Here is a 20880-nt window from a genome sequence, read left to right as displayed (position 1 = left end):
TGTTTTGGATGAACTACAGTGATGGACACAGAAATTTTGACAATGGGTCGTGTCTTGACTGCTTCAGAATGGAAGTCAATGACCATGCACAAACATGTCATTAAAACATCACTTAACGTTCATTTTCAAAACTGTGCTACTCACCGAGTGGTTTGTGGTGTTCGTTGATGATTAAAAACAAATATATTGGCGCAATGTATGATTTCAATCCGTGTTATTTGCTATAGTGGAACTATTTTTTTCAGATACCTCACAACCGCGTATATACTTCCGCTCTATATTTGAGTCTGAAGCGTTAGCACACTCCCGACCACTTGATGACGACAACCACTTTGCCATACAAGTACGCTCAGTGTCTAGCGTATAGACAGTCACAATCGATCTCAACTTCAAACCTAAAGCTGATCACTGAGCCATCAAATATGGGAAAAATTTATTTAAACTGAGCGAAAAAACTACAACCACATGTAAACAGACCCTTTTCTGTTTCCCGGCGGCGGAGTGATATATCAGCGAGCAATGAGTCTTCCAAGAAAAGTCAATGGAATTTTACAAAATGCCAAATAAAACACGACAGAAACTGTATTTAAAAGCGTTTTTAAAAGCTGGCACTTCCACTGAAAACAATTGAAAACATACGCTGGTCGCAGATGTAAATGTCTAGGTGTACACGCTCCCTGAGAGTTGAAAAAAAAATCTGTAAGTTAAAGGTAGGGTAACACATTTTGAAAAATGCTAACGGTAGCCGCCTAGCAATGAAATCCCGATCCCACCCTCAAGTCAAATCGCCATCCAAAGTCACGCCTCTTTCAACCACATGAACACGCACAGATCAGACGGTCACATCTCATGTCTCATTCACCAGTGAGAAAACTTTGCAGTACAATGTAAATAACACTTCCAAAATAACCAACATAAACAACTGGTTTACATCAGAATTAGTTTAAGCACACATTCGATTGTGTAGACGTAGTAACTGTATTGTTACGCTAATCCGTAAACGAACACAAATTTCATAAGCAACACAATGTTTCATCAAAGTAGAATATCTGAATCCATCTCAATACAAACTAATCGCGTACCTACCAAAATAAACAACGACCCTTTCAGACCCTTTGCCTCCTGTAGCTGTTTGCATCTCGTGGTAAAGCAGTAAAGTTACCGATGTTAATTTGGGTTTTTGCTCTTGCTGATCCAGGCAGTTTTTGCTGTTGTTGTTATAAAAGATGCCTTTAGTTTTGTGCCTCCTGTGTAGGTTGTCAATACAGCAGAAAAGTTTGCTGTTCTCGCTGTTTACAGGAGGTGAGCGCACGTGAACGCGCCAATGACGTATGGTGTCTGGGTGGACTCGCTGCGCGGTGGGAATTCAAATTACGCTTACGTATGAGGGACAAAAAAGTAAACGTCCGTTCGGACCGAAATCTATGATTTGTTGAACATTTTTTGGTCCTACGCCTTTCACAGATGACATAAATTTCTACAAATACCTTTAAACAACTTAACACAGTGATTGCAATCAGAATGTGAGGAGACTTTTAACCAGCATAACTAAAAATGTTTCAGGATCAAATCTGTTACCCTACCTTTAAAGTAGAAAGGTCCTGAAAAGATATCAAAATAAAACTTAACGTTTGATAGAAAACATAAGTCAAGTGAAACAGGCACTCGCTGTGTGCTATTTATGGAATCAACAGAAGAAAAAAAGGTGTGGAAAGAGCAAAGAAAAAGGGTGAAAAAACAAGGTTAAGTCTTTGTCCACCTTAGATTAAAAGTCCTGTCAAGGCCGTAGCTGCGCAGACTTCATTGTGTCAGTTTTCTGCCTCAGGTGTTATCATTGATTTTTTTGTTGACAGTCGATTTGCTTTTTACTGTTGGCCTGGTGTAATATTTCTATTCGGTAAGCGCTTTTTTAACCTCACAAAGAGATCATCATCATACTTTGTATTTTATATGCAACTACTATAAATACAGCAAGCTTTTTACTGTAAGCCTTTAGTCACCCACCTATGTCAGCACAGATAACTGAGTCTACAGGTATTTTATTGTTATACCTATAATATTTCACTTCTTAAAACCTTTTTACCATTGCAGTTTAATTTAAATGAACTTCTCTTCGCAGCCCTTTTCTGTCTGTAAGGGTCCAGTCATCAGGCTGAATCTGGAGTGAAAGGTGTTTGATCTGAACCCGCCTAAATAATGAATTAAAGTAGATCCTTCTGTCCATAATATCAAGATATATGACAAGCACACCAAGGTTACGCCAGTAAGAGCCATAAAAGAATCGGTGAGAAAACAAGCAAGTAGGTCTATGACCAGCTCTTTAGAAAGTTAAAGCGAGAACTTTTAATAAAATCGTTGAAAGCTTGAGGTCTACAGGGTACCGGGGGAATATTTGATGGGGTTGACTCTTAATCGAGCATGTCATAACTTCTCTTTTGGAGTCTGATAACTCTTTTGGATAGGGCCCATCACACGTTTTACATGAAAGAGCGTTTCTGGGACGCGGTTGGACTTTTCTGAGATGTTTGTCCTTGTGAAACAGCGGGACTGTCAAGATCATTTCTCTGCTTTTCAGGATATGTGTCTGTATAACTTAGACGTGCAGTATTTGAAGCTCTCTTTCAAAAACGTATATTTGTATTTCATTGCTGAAAATACCTGTATGCGAGAACACTACGTATAATTGCGTGCTTGCGATGCTTTCGGCAAACATTCAAGTCTTTGCAGTGAATCTCGCACTTCTCTTTGTGAAGAGTTTCAGAGATCTCAGCAATGTCAAAACTGTGCCAAGATGCCAAAGTCTGTTATAAAAGCCATAGACTTCAAAATGAGCTTAAACATTTTTTCCTCTGGGATTGTACAGGTTGTAAATAAAACAGTGGTGGGGAGCAAAAAAAGAAAGTAAAATGACCTTAAGGACCAGACATTTGGAAATGATGGACTTTTAGCGCCAATTTGTCAGCGTCCAAGTGCATGTGTTTTTTCTTTTGTTTCATTTATTTTTGTTTTCCGTCTCCCTCATCATCCCCTTCATTTTCAAGCTGTCAGATTTTGCATCCTTTTGAACTTTCGTTTGATTATAAATAAACAAATCGCACTGAATGCTTGGCTTGTCGGCTTATCTAGCGGCACACAGTAATTATTGTGCTATTGTTTCATCTGCCCTCTGAAGAATAACTAACTCTGTCAGCTGTAACTAAACACATCTACCTGAACTACACAGAGACTGTTAGCTGAATCACTTAAAGGGACAGTTCACCTTAAAAAACTGCTATCTTGTACTCCTCTCCTGCTTAATCTCATACAAATTCAGATATATTTTACAAGTTGGCTAATTCATATGACGTAAATCTGACAAAATTATTTTATTATTAGAAAAAAGCCACAATGAAGCCCCACCCCCTTTACCTAATGCCACAGGCGTGAAAGGAGATTGTACAAAAACATACAAATGTGTATTTATACGAATTAGCCACCTTGTAAAATAGTTATGTAGTGCCATGAGATTGTGTTGTACTCTGCTTAATTCCAAATCCCAGACTTTTTATCCAATGTGAAACACAGATACGTTTTAAAAAAAATTCCCCAGAGGGCAACCTTCCGATCTTTTTGATGAAGCCAATACGGAAGTGACTTAAACTGCAATTCATGAGTCAATTTCCATAGACCCTCATGTTAAAATGCCCAACTTTACTGCAGAAATAAATGTGTTTACAGCCTGGTACTGTGTTTTTTTGGTCTATATAGCCCTTCATGGCAACAGTGAGGGGGGTGAATATTTTTGTAACTCATTTGTTTAAATTATATTAAGCCTTAAAGTTCTGCATAATTAAGGGGGCGCCACTCAAGTGACGGGTGAACTGCCACTGCTCTGACACGCGCCCAAGATGGCGAAAGCAGGCTCAGATAACTATTGGCCTATGGGTGACGTCACGGACACTACGTCTATATTTTTTACAGTCTATGGTTTACGGCTGTTCTTTTTCACACAATAGTTAAGTTTACATGCAACCAAATAATCCGTTTGATGGCTCAATCAGATTCATGTAAACACCTAATCAATAGACCTTTTGCGTGTTTGCAAACAGAGATGAGGTTTTTTGTGGGCGGAGCCCAACTGGTGGCAGAAAGTGAATGCTTCTCAATAGCTGTGTGAAGTGTTTTAGCATTAAACTGTGATTTTTAAGGATCCGGTGTTTTGTAGAAGTCTGTTTCTCCTATATTTCTCTTAAGTGTAATGTTTCTTATAAAGTTTTCACCAAGTAACGTTTATTTTTTAAATAAATTAAAAGTTTAAATGGCTTGGCTACTAATTGTGTGCATGTATGTAATGTATATGTATTGTTCTTTATTGGTAAATCAATTATTTTTACAGTATGAATCGCTGAAGTACTTATAAGTGCAATATTATCATGTATTCTGTATAATATCATTTATTAAATATTTCATCATTTCCTGTTTTCAATTTCTTCCTTATATTTTTAGCCTACATGTTTGATCTAAAACTATTATGTTTACATACAAATTAATTTGTATAGGCCTGTTTATATATTATTAACACTTTACATCGTGTGTGCGTGTGTGTGTGCTATGTTTATATTAGGGATGCTCCGATCAGGATTTTTGCAGCCGATACCGATCACCGATTTGTAATCTTCGTGATCGGCCGATACCAATTCCGATACCGATTTTTTTTTTTAAAGCTGATATGCAAGCTCTTTGATGACTGAAACTGTTACAATCTTTCTAAATAAAATACCACGGATGTTGCCTTTGTTATATTACAGATGTGGCCTTTAAAAATGCGCGTCTGTGAGACCAGAATGCCGCGGAGACTTCCGAAATTCTGCGAGATCCCGCAAAAGGGGGGTTCGGTGGGGGACGCAGGAAATATAAAAACCTGTAGAGGGCAGGCGTGTTTCTTGTAGGCCATACTGACGACAATGTGTGTGCTCGACTTCATGCTGAGCGTATACTGTATGATATTGAAGTAACATGACACGGATTATCGATAGACTTTGATGTCATACAAATGCATGCTTTTTGGCAAACATTTTGTTGGCGAAGTTTTCTTTTGCCAGTTACATAAACAGTCACATATTCTTCATAAAAATCCGACTCAAACGCGCATCATTTGTCTTATTTTTTTCCGTGTACTTACAGTAGAAGAGACGTGATGTATGATAATCGAGTCTTATAACAAAATAATTCGCGAAGACCTTTGAAGAGACCGAGCGCATTTACGCAATATCATTAACTAGTTTATCTAATTTTACATTTAGTTCATTTTTGCATCTGAACGTTTTAATAGCTTTAACATGGTTGTGGTGCGCTTTTCTGCATTACTGAACAGTAGGCTACTTTTTATATTATCATGTTTCCCTTTACATGGTATGAAACACGATAAAAAGTATGCATGGGTGTTTAATACATTTCACTGAGAATTTGTATAATATGTTATACTTGTACTAAGGAAATAAAATCATATTGTGAGTGTAAATATTCATAAATTCGAGGAGTTTCTGAGGTGTTTGTCATCGGCAAAATGCGCAGTTTCTTTGTTGCCGATTAAAAACCGTTGGCTATGTGATTGTTTAAAATTGACATTTTTTCTACTTATTATTAATTAATTTTTTGCCTACATTTACTCAAATAATATCAATGTGAAAATATAAGTAAATCATACTTCAAGTTAGGCGTAAAACTAACACATTTTTTATGTCAAATAGAAATAATAATAATTTGAAATATGCAACTATTACAGTTTTAAAAACTTAAATATATTACTCTGACCTTTTTAAATATATTGACTAAAATAATCTGTAAATGTAATACTTATATTATTAAGGCGTATACATCAAATAATATATGTACATTTTACACAAAATATCTGTTCTATTTTTAGTAATTTATTTTCCAACTAAAAAAATCGCATTACTGCATTAAGAGATTTTATTAAGTTACTTTAATCATTTATTTTAGAGATATTTACAAAGCCACTGAATCAATTTTAACAGTGTGTAGCTACATTATCACCTTACGGTAGACTATTATTAAATGCATATAAATAAAAATATGTAAAACTAAATAAAAAAGATATCATACACGGACTGTATGTAAGCATACGTTTTCTTGTTCGGTGCACGTGGGTTTAAATGCCGTTTTTCTAAAGAAGAATTTTAAAACTTTATTGGTGGTAGTTGAGAAGAATTCCTTTTTCCATTTCTAAATCATTTTGAGCGCAATATAAATATATCATATTGTTATTCTTATTATATAAGAATACGCAATTTTTACAACATTTTTAACATATATAAAATATACGTTAAGCATGTTGTGTGTATTTCCTAATTACAAGCTTTTGATGAAATTGCACCAAAACTAAACGTGCATAAAAACATAAAAAAGTCATTTAAATAAGCGAAAAATCTTTTTTATGAGCTCAAAATTTTGAATATAATGTGCTATTGCTGAAAATTGCCCATCTCTAAAGGAGAATATTCATCTTTAAAGTTTAAGAAACAAAAAAGTACTGATAAGCATCCTCAAACATATATATTCTGCAAGCACTCATTTATCCATAATGATGTTATTTATTTTTTAATAACATATTGTCGCTGTTGGGCAAAGATACTCTCTGGACACCAAGACCATGTCTATGGGTTCAAGAATAACAAAATATTGGCCATTTGAAACTCGAAAGTCATCACTTTATTTTGTCCCATTGTTTTCCATTTTGCGTGTGGTAAAACTCCTGTGCGCGTCGTTCAAATTCATTGAAATTTCGTTCACTTGTAGTTTAGCAAGTATGCGTAATACAATTTCAATAATGTTTTTACACTGCACATCGTCTGAGGAAATCCGAAGTTGCGTCGAGGGGAACCAAGCTGACAGCCGCGACAGCAGAGATTGTCACGTACCTACAAAAGGGTACTGGAAAAAGTTTGCATCTGACCTGCAGCGATATCATTCTGGCTTGGTGGGATGTCAGCCAGCGAGAGTCCTCTGATTCTGACCTTGTTCTTTTACTCCTCAGAGTCTAAAACCAGGAGGCCATATTAAGTATTAGAGCAGCTATGGTTGCGCGTTTCACACACCTCTCCAAACCACGTTATTAACACCATGCTTGTTCGACTTCATGCGGCGCCGCAAGAACCGACAGCCGGATGACGTCAGAGTACCGCGAGAATGATTCAAGAAATCATATTTCGCCTCGCTCTCGCGATACTGTGACGTCTTCCGGCTGTCGATTCTCGGGGCGCCGCATGAAGTCGAACAAGCCTATTGACAGCAGCAAAAGCTACGCATGCGCTTTTAACTTGTAAAACTCAAAGGTGTATGGGTAATGTAGTCTCTGCTCTCGGTGGGACGAATTAGGTAGCTATTGTGAAGGGCGCTTTGAAAAGTGGCAGCGCAGCCAAATAATTAAATTAAGCCTCTGATTTAAACAGATGTGCAAATGAGCGTTCTGGTACGCTAGAAGTACGTTCTGGACGCAGGGAGAGTGGTACGCTCAAGAGCTATATTTGGAAGTGGCGGTACTGAGTACTGGCGCCTACCGGCCCACATTAAAGCACTGGTGGTAGCAAAGGTAGACGGCGCTTTAAAAAGCAAAAGAAAGCTGATAAAAATGAGAAACCTACACTGAAATAAATTGGAGTAGGATTTAGGCTACTTAACAAAATCTAAACATTTTTCACTCAGAAAATGCTAGTAAATATAAACAAAATTATCAGCAGCTTTAACTTTATTACTTTTTTAATTTTAATTCACTCTTTGTTTCAGCGATGTTTATAAATATACTATATTTTTGCATTTTGATGACAAACTGTTCAACACTGAAAAGAAACTAATGTAATCTTCCTGATTTAATCACGTAAAACACGAGTCTAAACACAAGCACCACTTTTCTGAATGATGATAATCACAAACATCCCAGAGTTTGTAAACCAATTGTTTGTAAAACATATTTAATGCTAACTTTACTTAAAAATTCAGAAAATATTTTTTACAGTGTATAAATAAAAAGACATGAAGGAAGTTAATTCCAAAATGTAATTAATTGTACATGGTTTAGCTGCTTGTTTTAGCAGCTACCAGTGACAGAGAGTCAAAAAATTAAAAACCACCCACCCCTAGGTCTGCCAATTCTTTGCCAACCCCCAATGCTAATCGATCACCTCATGAAAGAAAACCGGTTTATCCAGTTTTCACCAGCGTGTTGGGTTTTAATATCAACCCTTGCAGTTTCTTTGTTAAAATGTAATTTAAGCAAATAGGCCTAATACATACGCTGTATGTTATTTTAAATGAATGTTTATAACTTATAAAATTAAGTGGATATCAGGTAACTTAATTTGACATATGTTGATATAACCTACACTGTAAAAAATCAAATTAATGAAATGTTGGACGGGCAAAAATATATAAGTTAAACCAATTTTTTTGTTTGAGCTAGTTGAGAAGACATATTATTTTAAGTCTAGATAAATCTGTGTTTAAAACATTAAATGAATGGTTATTTTCAAATCCAGTCAACATTCAGAATGGCTAATGTTGACTGAACTAATTAAGACAAATCAGGTAAATATGTGGAGTTATGACAGCTATGTTTTCTGACAGCAAAATGCTCCTAATATTACTGTTATTTGGTCACAAAATGTAATTGTAAGAGTTGTTCAGGCGTGAATGTATGTGCTTAAAGTTTAAATATGCGGTCGGTTAATAAAGATAGCGTCTATTTAAACGTGTGCTCTGACACTTTCGGACGGAGATGAGCTCCATATGAGCTCCAGAAAATCACCGGCGCTTAAGTGCTCACACCCCGCCCAGCGCAGCCTCGCCTCGGCAAGCGCATCAGAAATCGACTGCTGGCTCTGATATCTCTGTGGCGTTTAAACGTGATTTAATTCATTTTAATTTCTCATACTTAACAATGAAAGGGTTATGTTTTAACCCTTGTTGCTCATGTTGCTGGTACTTTGCCTTAAAGAGTCAAAGGGCGTTTCTATGTGGCGCTGCGCAGACAGTTCGGCAACGAAGACATCAAAGTACCGCGAGAGCAAGTCGAAATGTTACAAATGGTCCGACTTTACCTTTGCTCTCGCGGTACTCTGATGTCATACGCCGACCAGTCAGCGCCGCACCATTTAAAGTCGAACACACAAAGCGTCAAGGCAGGGCCGCTGGAAGTCATTTTGAACAGGGGGTGCTGTGAATTTTTTTACCAAAAAACCTATGAGCCTATAGGCCTATTTAAAATACATTTTAAAAATAAATATATTGAGATTTACTACTTTATTGTCATATACACTTCAGGGCACACAGCCAGGGTCTGAAACACACAGACATCATCAGTTCTCAGATGAATATGCGCTATTAATCAGAAGCAAAAATACTTATCCCAGGGGGAATTACTTTCGTTACAATTTACATACAACATATAATATTATAACAACATATAATATTAATTAAACTTCACAATTTTCAATGTCCATGCGGACGAACATATTTTACTTTCGTTTTTAAGTTAGAATCACACGACAGATGTAAAACATTCTCACATTAACATACCTAGTATATTTTTATATAGATCTTTTTTTTACTAAATAGTACTATTACTGTCTTTTTTAAACTTATAAATAATTCATAATTTGAACAAAAATAATGATGGGTTTAGTTCTGATATTGTATACTTTTATAAAGAAATACATGGTGTATAATTACATTTTTAGAATAGGCTTTATATAAGGTTTGTACTGTAAAAATACTCTATTTGTTACAAACAAAAGATAAAGAATTTACAAACGTGTGGAGAGCCATTTCAGCACTTGGACAGCGAAATGTTTTTTTTTAAAGAATTACTTAAAATGTTTTCTCATCTCACCATATCTACAGGTGCAGAGTCATTATATACAATAAATCCGTTGGGTAGCATTAAAAAAAAAACATTTAAATGTAGATGCATTTGTTTAAAGCAAAGCATTTATTTACTTAGCTTACAGATGAACTTACAGATGAAGCAGCTATTTAAGCCTTCTAACCTCTCATAATTGGTCATCATTTATGTCCAAGAGACTCAATAATAATCTGTTACATTTTAATCCTTTAATTTTTCATATTAAAAAGCGTTTTTGTGCTGCTGCGCATCCATGTATGTAATAAACAAACCCGCGTTGTCATTCCGTTAATACGCATATTATCAATGCGCTCTTTTACTCACGCAGAAAAAACTCGCGTTTTCATGAGCTAGGGGACGAATGTCCAGGAAGTTCAGTATTTCTGTGTGGGCATGCATCAGGGGAAGGTGTGTGAGTCTTTTCTGGGTCATGGTGCTGCTTACCAATGTCTTCAAAAGACGCAAGGCAAAGAAAGTGCGCTCGGATGAGGCCACGGATAGGCACAGACAGTAATGAAATTAAAATCCAAAATACACGTAATAACCTACGTGTGTCCAAAATAATTTCCTAAAATATTCATAAGTAATATATCAATTGTGCAAAATATTTGTACTTAAAAAAAATATATTTCTCGCTTTCCCGCGACCATGCTTCAAGGTCTGAAGGAAAGGATACCTGCCCGGATCCCACGCACGCATCTGCAGTTATATACATTTTACAAAACCAGTATTCATTAGATTTTAAGAACTTTTTTGCCACTTTTAAAACTGTAAAACTAAATAAAAAAGATATCATATGCCGATTGAGCATGTAAGCATATGTTTTCTTGTTCGCTCCACGCAACACGGGTTTAAACGCCGTTTTTTTTCTAAAGAATAATGTTTAAACTTTATTGGTGGTGGTTGAGAATAATTTATATTGCAGAATAATGTATATTGCATTTTAGCGCAATATACATGTATCATATTGTTATTCTTAATATAAAAGAATACTAATATATTTTTTACAACATTTTTAACTTTAAAACATACATATAAAGATGCTTTGTACAATAGCTTTGCTTCTGACAACAATTTTCTGTAATAAATCAGTAAATCAACCACAAAATGTGTTGAAAGTGGCGAATAAAATGCTTGTCAATTCAAACAAAGGTGTATAAAACCGCTTTAATTAACAATAACTAAACTGTGCTCTTTTGCATACCTCTACTTTTCTCATGTCTTTCTTTATACCACCTTTATCTTTTTAAAATCTTGCCACTTTTAGAAATAATTTGTTTGCATTTATTGTATACTGCACACTTTATTTGCATCAACTATACCCATAATAACATTTTCTACGTTTTTCTTTCAATAAAAATAAACATATTTATTATTGTCTTAACTTAAAACTTTGTTTTTTAATATATATATTAGATTTTATATAAATACGTTTTAAAAGTGTTGACTGCGAACGTCTGAGATAAGATATCTGGAAGGACCTATAATAAACGCCTATAATATATGTACGTTTTAAATTAAAATGTCTGTTCTATTTCTAGCCATTTATTTTGTTTTGACCAACTAAAAAATACATAAGTGACATTAAGAGATTTTATAAAGTTACTTTAATCCATTATTTTAGTAATATATTTACAAAGTCACTGAATATTTTTACTGTTATGAATAACGGCTAAAAGGATTAAAAAAAATCATAACGCTGACTGCCTATATGCGCAAGAAAGGTATTATTAAAGTTTTAAATATGTCAAACTAAATAAAGATATCATATGCCCACTGTACAGTATGTAAGCATAGGCCCATGTTTTCTTGTTCGCTCTGCGTGGGTTTAAACGCCGTTTTTAAAGAATATTTTTTAAACTTTATTGGTGGTGGTTGAGAAGAATTCCTCTTTCCATATGTAAAGCAATTTAGCGCAATATACATGTGTCATATTATTGTTCTTAATATATTAAGAACAATAATAGGCCTACTAATATATTTTTACAACATTTTTAACTTTAAAACATGTATTTTTATACCACATGAATCTCTTTAAAATATGAATACTTTTAGAAAAACTGACATAATTATTAATATTATGAACAAACAATGAAACGGTGTCAAAATTCGACAACACAAATAATTAAGATATTCATTGTAAATAGAGTTAAGTGTATTAGGCTCACACTAAATTCTTTGTTGCACTTAGTATAAATGCCCATTGCACGTACAGTCATCTTAATATATGTATGCGCTGTTATGCTGGCAAGAAGTGGTTGACGTCACTTTGCTGTTTTAATAGAAATGTTAAATATTCAGCAATGCCCTTATTAACTTCTGGAAACAACCGCAATGACAACGCATATAAAAATGTAGTTTTTTATGCGCCACCTGGTGGATTTTCTGTGAAGCGAAACACATTAAGGGAAAAGGGAAAGTAGCCCCCCCGAAAACACTTGCAGAATTCTGCGTGACTCCGCGAGACGATTTGGCGAATGCCGCGGGAGAAAACGCGCGTTTTTAAAGGCCACATCTGTACTTGCAGTAATTAGGTATATTATTGTTTTAATAGAGACTCAAATAAATAAGCACAACAAATATTTATTCTGCAAAGAGAAATGTAATATGGCTTTAAAAAGGCTTATGTCTCCTAAAAGTACTGAAAATAAAACACTTCACAGACTTTACTGTATTAATTAAATATTCACGCATTCGTATGAAGTATAAAAATTCTTTAGTCAAGAGCAGAGAGTGATTTTATTGAGAGATGAATTATGTTACTGCAGCTTTAAGACGTGAGAGAGAGATCGCTCTGTTCACGTGCACTGATGACAGGCTGCTGTGTGTGGGCGGCGGCTGAACACAGACAAGCAGCTGTGAGGAAAATAAAAGTTTAAACGCTCAAAACTTTAAAACGCATGCAAATAAGAAACTTTTGGCATGAGGATGCAATTGTCCGTGATAGATATGTGTTGTATACGCTGTTTGATGGGGATGTGAAGACGCCTCGCGCTGTTTACCGGAGCGCGATCCTCATAGAAAATACGCATATCTCTGTAAAGGCAAAGAGAGACATACAAATCTCCACGTCGCACGTGAGCAACGGGTTGTAAAAATGCTCGCGCTACGTAAAAATGTCTTTAATTGCACCCGCATTCAGGATTCTTTTGATGACAAAAGTAAACAGAAAGATCGGTTTATGAGATCGGCAGATTTAGCGAGCACCGATCGAGTCATTTAATGCCGTTATCGGCCGATACCGATCGGCGGCCGATCGATCGGAGCATCCCTAGTTTATATATTTATTAGTAAACATCATAATTTAGTACAAACAGGAAGAAGACATAGGCTAAGATATAAGGTAAAAAGAAATAGAAAACGAAAAAAAAATACAAAAACTTTAATAAATGGTAATATTATTGATATTATGAACTAATTAAAATCTTTAATCTTTCTAAATAAATTATAAACGTAACGTGATGAAAACGCTATAAGAAACACATAGAGGGATCAGACTTCGACAGAACACCGGATATCTTCTCTAATTATTTTCTATTCAAATTATTAAAAGATTTTCAGATGATTTCATCACTCCAGTCTGTCCGGTCGAGGGCTTTTATTGCAACCATAAACACCTACGTTTATCTTCAAATGGTGTCTTTGACGACGGTATACTATAAAAATTAATGTCATCTATTTTGGCATTCCTATTCTGACACTCAACAGCACAACAAAACATTTTCTAGTGAGTTATATTGTTCGTTTCACTCGTGTCTCATTCATTTCCAATGTTTTTCTGCCACCACATGCGCGCGTGACGTAACTGTGACGTCGACTCGCAAAAGGTCTATATGATTGAGATTGATCGAATGCACTGACAGTCAAAAGCACAAACTTCATAACATTAATTAAAATGCACATATTTCATTGTTAAAAAACAACGTTATTTTTGTAGCTCCAGATTTCACTTTCTTCCTGAAACGCACTGATTTTGTACGGAACTCATTGATTTGAAAAGCGTTGCGTCTCTGATTGGCCAGCTAATCTGTATGTTGTGATTGGCCTGAATCCCTCTGATGTCAGCCGGAAATATGACGCTCCTTACCATGTTTGAAAGATTTGGTCACAATGCAATGCTAACAGGAGTTAATTTACAGGTTGTGAGTCCAAGCAGGAGGAATTATGATAATAAAGATGAAAGGATTTCATTCTTTAATTATTGATATTTGAGCTGTCATTGGAATGTTTTTGGGCTAGTTTTGAATGTCCATTGGGCTGGTCTTGATACACGAATCTGGAAACCCTGCGCTTGCGCATACATTTGGTTTGGATTATATAGAATTTAAATGTAAACAGACATTTTAAAAAGATTGCAATGTTTAGGGTGCATGTTAACTGTTGTGTCATAACAATCGGATTAAATTCAGTCGGATTGAGGCTACGTTTACATGGAAACGATCTGAAAAGAAAACGCAAAAGTTGCATTATCACTTTTTATTAAGCGTTTATACGAGCATTTTGTAGGGGAAATCTGCGTGCATATGGTGACGCAAAAGTGTGTGATATTCGATGTAGTATGCACTCCAGGCGGCTAGGTGGCAATGTAAAGCACTGACACACAACAACACCAAATCCGCACCCCTGCGTACAACGTTCTTCCTTGTTCTCCCAGGTCTCGTCCAAAGCCGTCTGTTTTGCCTCAGACGAATTGGTGCATCAATAGTTTGATGGAGGTAATTAATGCACCTTCTCTGATCAGTAATACTAGCTGTGAATATTTCATACAACTGCTGGAAAGACTCTTGTATATTTATCAGAGCTGCTATGGCAACTTGAAGGTCCGACGTATGGAAATAATCCAACAGTCGCCATTTAAACGAAAGGTACATCCGATAAAATATTTTTACCCTCAAGCGTAAACAGGCCCTGAAAAATGTTGCACATGTAAACATAGCGAATGAAGACTTTCAGAGATTTTTCAAGCTATTCATGTTACAAAAAATTATTCAATTTTAATGTATTTATACAGCGCTTTTTTACAATATTGCATTGTTTGAAAGCGGCTTTACATGAAAGAATTAGGGCGACATATCATGCCTTCCCTGTCAAACCCTGTTCCCTATTCTTCAAGCGAACTGTAAAGATTGTCTGGTCTGAAGACACTTTTAAAGAGCCGGTTGTGTGTGCATGTGTGTGCATATGTGGTGTTTCTTGTTCCCTGGAGTTTCTTCTGCCTCCACTTTATGGAAATGTCACTGATCACCCTGTCCCTTCCACCGCGTGAGTCCGTGTGTGTGTGTGTGTGTGTGTGTGTGTGTGTGTACTAGCGCTGATATTTGTGTGTGTGTGTGTGGATGGATGGCTTGCGCTAGAGTTCACCGAAATGTTTGTGTGTGCGTGTTTGATGTGTAAATGTCACTGATCACCTCATTTCTTCCACCTGATTACTCATGCTTGCTTCTACCTGTCTGCACGCTCAGATCTTCTCTGTGGGTAACTGTGTCCTTAGGCTACAGGAAGAGATTGGTGCATTATGGGTGGTGGGGGCACTTAACTCCCCCAAATTGTGTGACTGTAACAAGTGCATGCAGCTGTCACATCACCTCATATTAGAATCCCACTAAAGGTCAGATCGCGTAGTGCTTTCGTAATGTGTGAAAGTGACGTTGGATGTGCACGCATTTTTAAATTCGACTGGCCGGTCGATTTGCCTGAATGACTTATTGAGTAATCAGTCTAAAGGAAACCTGTAATTGATTACGATGAAGTCGAGAGTTATTAAGGGAATAGGTCATGTAAATAGGGAAAATTAAACTCATGCCATCCCAGATACAGCTAGGACTTTCTTTCTTCAATTGAACACAAACTAATAATTTTCTTTTACAATGCCATCGTTATCTTCTTGTGGGGGTCAACACGGTGAAGGTCCAAAATGCACATCCATCCATCATCATAGTAATCCAAATACTTCCAGTTGGGTAATTTATGTCTAATGTAGTTTGTTTATTCACTGATGATGTGGCCAAGTAGCACCAGAGAAGGCAACATATTGTACTATTACACACTCACTTGAAGTATTATTAGGAACACCATACTAATACTGTGTTTGACCCCCTTTCGCCTTCAGAACTGCCTTAATTTTACGTGGCATTGAGGTGTAAAAGCATTCTTTAGAAATGTTGGCCCATATTGATAGGATATCATCTTGCAGTTGATGGAGATTTGTGGGATGCACATCCAGGGTGAATCAGAATGATTCGAGCTTTGTGACATGGTGCATTATCCTGCTGGAAGTAGCCATTAGAGGATGGGTACATGGTGGTCATAAAGGGATGGACATGGTCAGAAACAATGCTCAGGTAGGCCGTGGCATTTAAACGATGCCCAATCGGCACTTAGGGGGCCTAAAGTGTGCCAAGAAAACATCCCCACACAATTACACCACCACCACCAGCCTGCACAGTGGTAACAAGGCATGATGGATCCATGTTCTCATTCTGTTTACGCCAAATTCTGACTCTACCATCTGAATGTCTCAACAGAAATCGAGACTCATCAGACCAGGTGACATTTTTCCAGTCTTCAACTGCCCAATTTTGGTGAGCTTGTGCAAATTGTAGCCTCTTTTTCCTATTTGTAGTGGAGATGAGTGGTACCCGGTGGGGTCTTCTGCAGTTGTAGCCCATCCGCCTCAAAGTAGTGCGTGTTGTGGCTTCACAAATGCTTTGCTGCATACCTCGGTTGTAACGAGTGGTTATTTCTTCTATCAGTCGGGCCATTCTCCTCTGACCTCTAGCATCAACAAGGCATTTTCGCCCACAGGACTGCGCATACTGGAAGTTTTTCCCTTTTCACACCATTCTTTGTAAACCCTAGAAATGGTTGCGCGTAAAGAATTCCAGTAACTGAGCAGATTGTGAAATACTTACACCGGCCCGCCTTAAGAGAAGTTGTGGTTTAAAAGTACATGTTTTTAATTTTTCTTGCCGAAAATGACAATCGTTTTGCTAGTTAAGACCCTTATGCCTCGTTTGGGATATGCCTCCTTATGCATTGAAACTGCAATTTTTAACTGCATTTAAACTGTGGGGGTCCAATAAACTCTATTAAATTGAGAGAACTCCTGAAATGTGTTTCTTAAAAAACTTAATTTCTTCTCGACTGAACAAAGAAAATGGAGTAATCCTTTAATACTTCACATGTTCTTTGACCTTTGTGCATTTAAGCGAAGCACTTACTTTCTCCAGGAGGCCTGTTTCTGCAATTAGTCTTTTTTGGATGAAAGCATCCGTTAAATGGCGAGTAATTTACTAACAAGTGTGGTGGGAGGCACTGAGAAATTGCCCATTAGCTTCACAAAAACACAGTCTGTAAGCACTTTTCCTGCAGAAACGGTAAGAATGCCTTATTTGAACGTTGACCTGGGATGCCTCATTTTGGCCATTTACCGGGACGGCTTCAAGTGGGACTTTAGTGGCAATCTCAAAATGCACTGTGACAAGTGCAAGCAAATTATCAATTGTGATTATACTTTTTTTATACTAGTAACTAGTGTAGATGGTTTAGCGATTATATTAGGTGTTTAACCCAGTATCCATCATATGCCTTATTAAAATCATCAGCTTAGCAAAGTAATATCAAACTCTTGGAACTGGAATCAGTTATGGCTTGAAAAAAAAGAAGTTGTCTATCTATGCTAGACAAAAAATTTTGGCAAATCTGAGGCATGTTTGAGACAATGCCGAAATCTCTTCTAAAACATAGAACTGAGATGTTATAGAGATCACACATGCAAATTTTCAGTCAAATGTGTGGACAGACAGACAGACTCATTACTGAATTCATGGCAGACAGACAGACAGACTCATTACTGAGTTCTTTCTAAAGTGCTTAAACTAATTTGTTGTTGCTTTCTCTACAGACATCGCCCCGTACTTTAAAACCGAGGCAGGAGGTGCACAGACGCACCTGGAGGGGAACAGACTTGTGCTCACCTGTTTGGCCGAGGGCAGCTGGCCGCTGGAGTTCAAATGGATCAGAAACACTACAGACATCACTGAATATTCTCCTGAGTACAGGTACTGAAGAAATCCTAAATAACGCTGCATGGATGCTTAGACTCGGATAAATATCTTCTCCAAAGCAGGGATAATCCTCTTGAAGCAACCTGCGGTTTAGACCAATGCTGATATGGGATCCCAGACACTCTTTGTTGTTTAACCTTCAATATTCAAGTTGCTACTCGTCTTTAAAAAGAAAATTAAACAAAATTAACAACACATTTAACGTCAACAATGCAGCTTTTGTTTGGCGTATAATGTTATGCGGAGAAATCATTTATTAAAGTCATCACTAACAATGCGTGATTCTAAATAAAAGAGCTGATCTTTAATTAAAATGATTAAACTTCTTACAGGACCTTCTCCTCTAATGTCACCTCTGTCAATGTTAACCAATAGCCAAATGGCTATTATGCATTATTTTAGCAATCTTGCATTCAAAATGCATTCTGAGGGTCGCTATGTAATACTGATTTATCACGATCCAATCAATGCCCTATGGATAAAATCACACCCCTCCCACATTTTTCATGTTAAATAAGATTGTTGTTATGTTTGCAGAAAATACAGGAACAAACGTCAAAAAAAGAAAGTAAATACGTGCATTAGAAAAGACAAATAGGGTCAGTTTGAATTTTTATGTTTTATTAATTTTATTAATTTTACAAGTATATATGTGTTTTATGTAACACTGGACACACACTTTTTTCCACTTGCTATCGAAAGTTACCAAAGGGACTACTTCCAGGCGCTGCATAATATCATTGCGCCTCCGGCAGCCATGTTACGGCAGCAAAGTCTTTGATTATTACGCCAGAATGAGAGTATTGTTCCCAGCCATATCGGCCCTGAAAATCGCAACTTTTAATTTTCTGTCCACGATGTAACTTTTAAATAAGAAAAACTCTTTGGTTATTTTTTAGCACGATGCTAATGGTCTAATCAGATTCAATGGATTATGCTAAGCTATGCTAAAAGTGGTACCGCCAGACCTGGAGATCCGCTCCAAAATAAAAAAAAGTGGAGTGTCCCTTTAAGTCGTACGGGTATGTTTGTAGCAATAGCCAACAATAAGTATGGGTCAAAATTATAGATTTTCTTATATGCCAAAATCAATAGGATATCAAATTAAGGTCATGTTCTATGAAGATATTATGTAAATTTTGTACTGTAAATATATCAAAACTTTATTTGTTTGAGAGAATGCAGTTGCTAAGAACCTTAAAGGTGATTAAAAGGCGATTTTCTCAATATTTTGATTTTTTGCACCATCAGCTTCCAGATTTTGGTATAAATATATAATGGTATAAAAGCTTTTAAAAGTCCCTAATATGTACCATTTAAGTTATATGTATACATTTGGTACCTTTGAGGTACTTATATCAGTCTTTAGATACAAAGGTGTACTTTTTGAAAGGGGACCGCCCTAGTGACATTGTGCCTTTATTTATGTCAATGCTATGTTGTCGATTTTAGCATTACAGTACTAGACACGACGAGGCTTTGGTTGGTTTTGGTACAAATAACCATTATCTTGCACATGCACTGATTTCGACGGTTTTAGGTTGTACGGTACAAAATAGTGTTGCAGTGTAAAATAATGTTTCATACCAAAAAGAGACAATGTTGAGTCCTGCGGGATCTCATTTGTCCTGTTCTCTTCTTTGGCCTCTTTCTCCTGTCTGGTCATCCATCTTCGACCCTGGGGTCTTGGAGACTATGTTATTGGAGTTTTGTATAATAAAGAAGTGCTTTATAATAAGAACAGATTTAGCAAGACAAGCAGTGAGGTCTGTTTTTATAAAGTCAAATTATGTTAATTATAAGGAACAGTGCAACATAACAAGAAAAGTTCAGTGATGACAGGAGGATCAATGATGACAAATTGATAATAAAATGGTGAGTTTTTACTGATCTGGGATTTACTATAATTAATCAAATAACTATTATTAATAGACAGACAGATGTTTATTATTAAAAATTCACTGAACTTGCATACAAATATGTCTTTAACAGTAACCAGCAATACGTTGAGTTTCATTAATGGTAGCGGATTGCACATTCAGTCCATGTAAACCATTGGTTTTGCATTAAACTGTCTTCTGTTAAACCAAATCAACACAACTCTGACCTTCTGGGCTCATAATCTTTTTTATTCAACAGCTCACGCTCGCATCCATCCGCTAATAAATCAAAAGGCTTGTTAGCCATCGCTTTCAAACGCCTTGACTGTTTATTGAGCTGTTTATTGCACAGACATCAAGAAGCCATGTTGCAGTTTGGCGGATAACGCAAATTTGACTGTGATCTATTGCACGAGAGTTAAATAAAAATGTATAGTACTGTATTTTTACTGTGCACACATATAAATTATACTACTTTTTTTTGCAAATGAAACATAAAGTCTATGTACAGTCTAATATTAAATGTTTTCTCCTAGTGTTGTCATGGTACCAAAATTTCAGTAGTCTGTACCAGAGTCCTTTATGCTGATGAACATCATCCTATGATGCTTTAAAAGACAAATACAATAAACTTTAGGAAGTTTGAACTGATTGAACATAGATGCATATACAACATTAGATGATTGGCATTAAATAAATGTTTTTAAATTATATTACATTTACAAAAGACTACATAGATTAAAGTACCTGCATGCAAATTAAGGATAAAAACATTCATTACTTTCTAACACAAGAATTTTGTATATACATGGCATCAAATAGTCTCTGCTGTGTAAAATCTGTAAGCTTCTGTGTTTTTTTTTTACCCATGTAAAAGTTTTAAAAGCATTAAAAGGTTAATACGAACACATGACAGAATGAGCATTAGCCCTGCTGGTACTGTACTTACTATTAAGTTTACAAACAGGGGTGTATATCAATCCAACATTAAAATGCTACAACATACATAATGCAAATGCAATTAAAACTGAAGCTC

The 20880-nt window shown here is 36.2% G+C and overlaps 1 protein-coding gene across 3 annotated transcripts in view; it reads left to right on the top strand.

Annotated features, from left to right (window-relative positions):
• Positions 1-20880, top strand: part of sdk1b (sidekick cell adhesion molecule 1b) — a 328241-nt gene that overhangs the window by 97253 nt on the left and 210108 nt on the right. For all 3 annotated transcript variants that reach the window (XM_065254359.2, XM_065254358.2, XM_065254357.2), the window contains one exon: positions 17802-17958. Coding sequence is in view for 2 of the 3 variants with exons in the window: in XM_065254358.2 (XP_065110430.1) it covers positions 17802-17958 (157 nt within the window). In the remaining variant the exon portion in view is untranslated. The remainder of the gene's footprint in view (positions 1-17801; positions 17959-20880) is intronic.

This window comes from Paramisgurnus dabryanus, chromosome 4 (assembly GCF_030506205.2).
Source record: "Paramisgurnus dabryanus chromosome 4, PD_genome_1.1, whole genome shotgun sequence".
Lineage (NCBI taxonomy): Eukaryota > Metazoa > Chordata > Actinopteri > Cypriniformes > Cobitidae > Paramisgurnus > Paramisgurnus dabryanus.
Note: the sequence above shows the minus strand (reverse complement) of the source record. Positions and strands in the feature narration are given on the sequence as shown.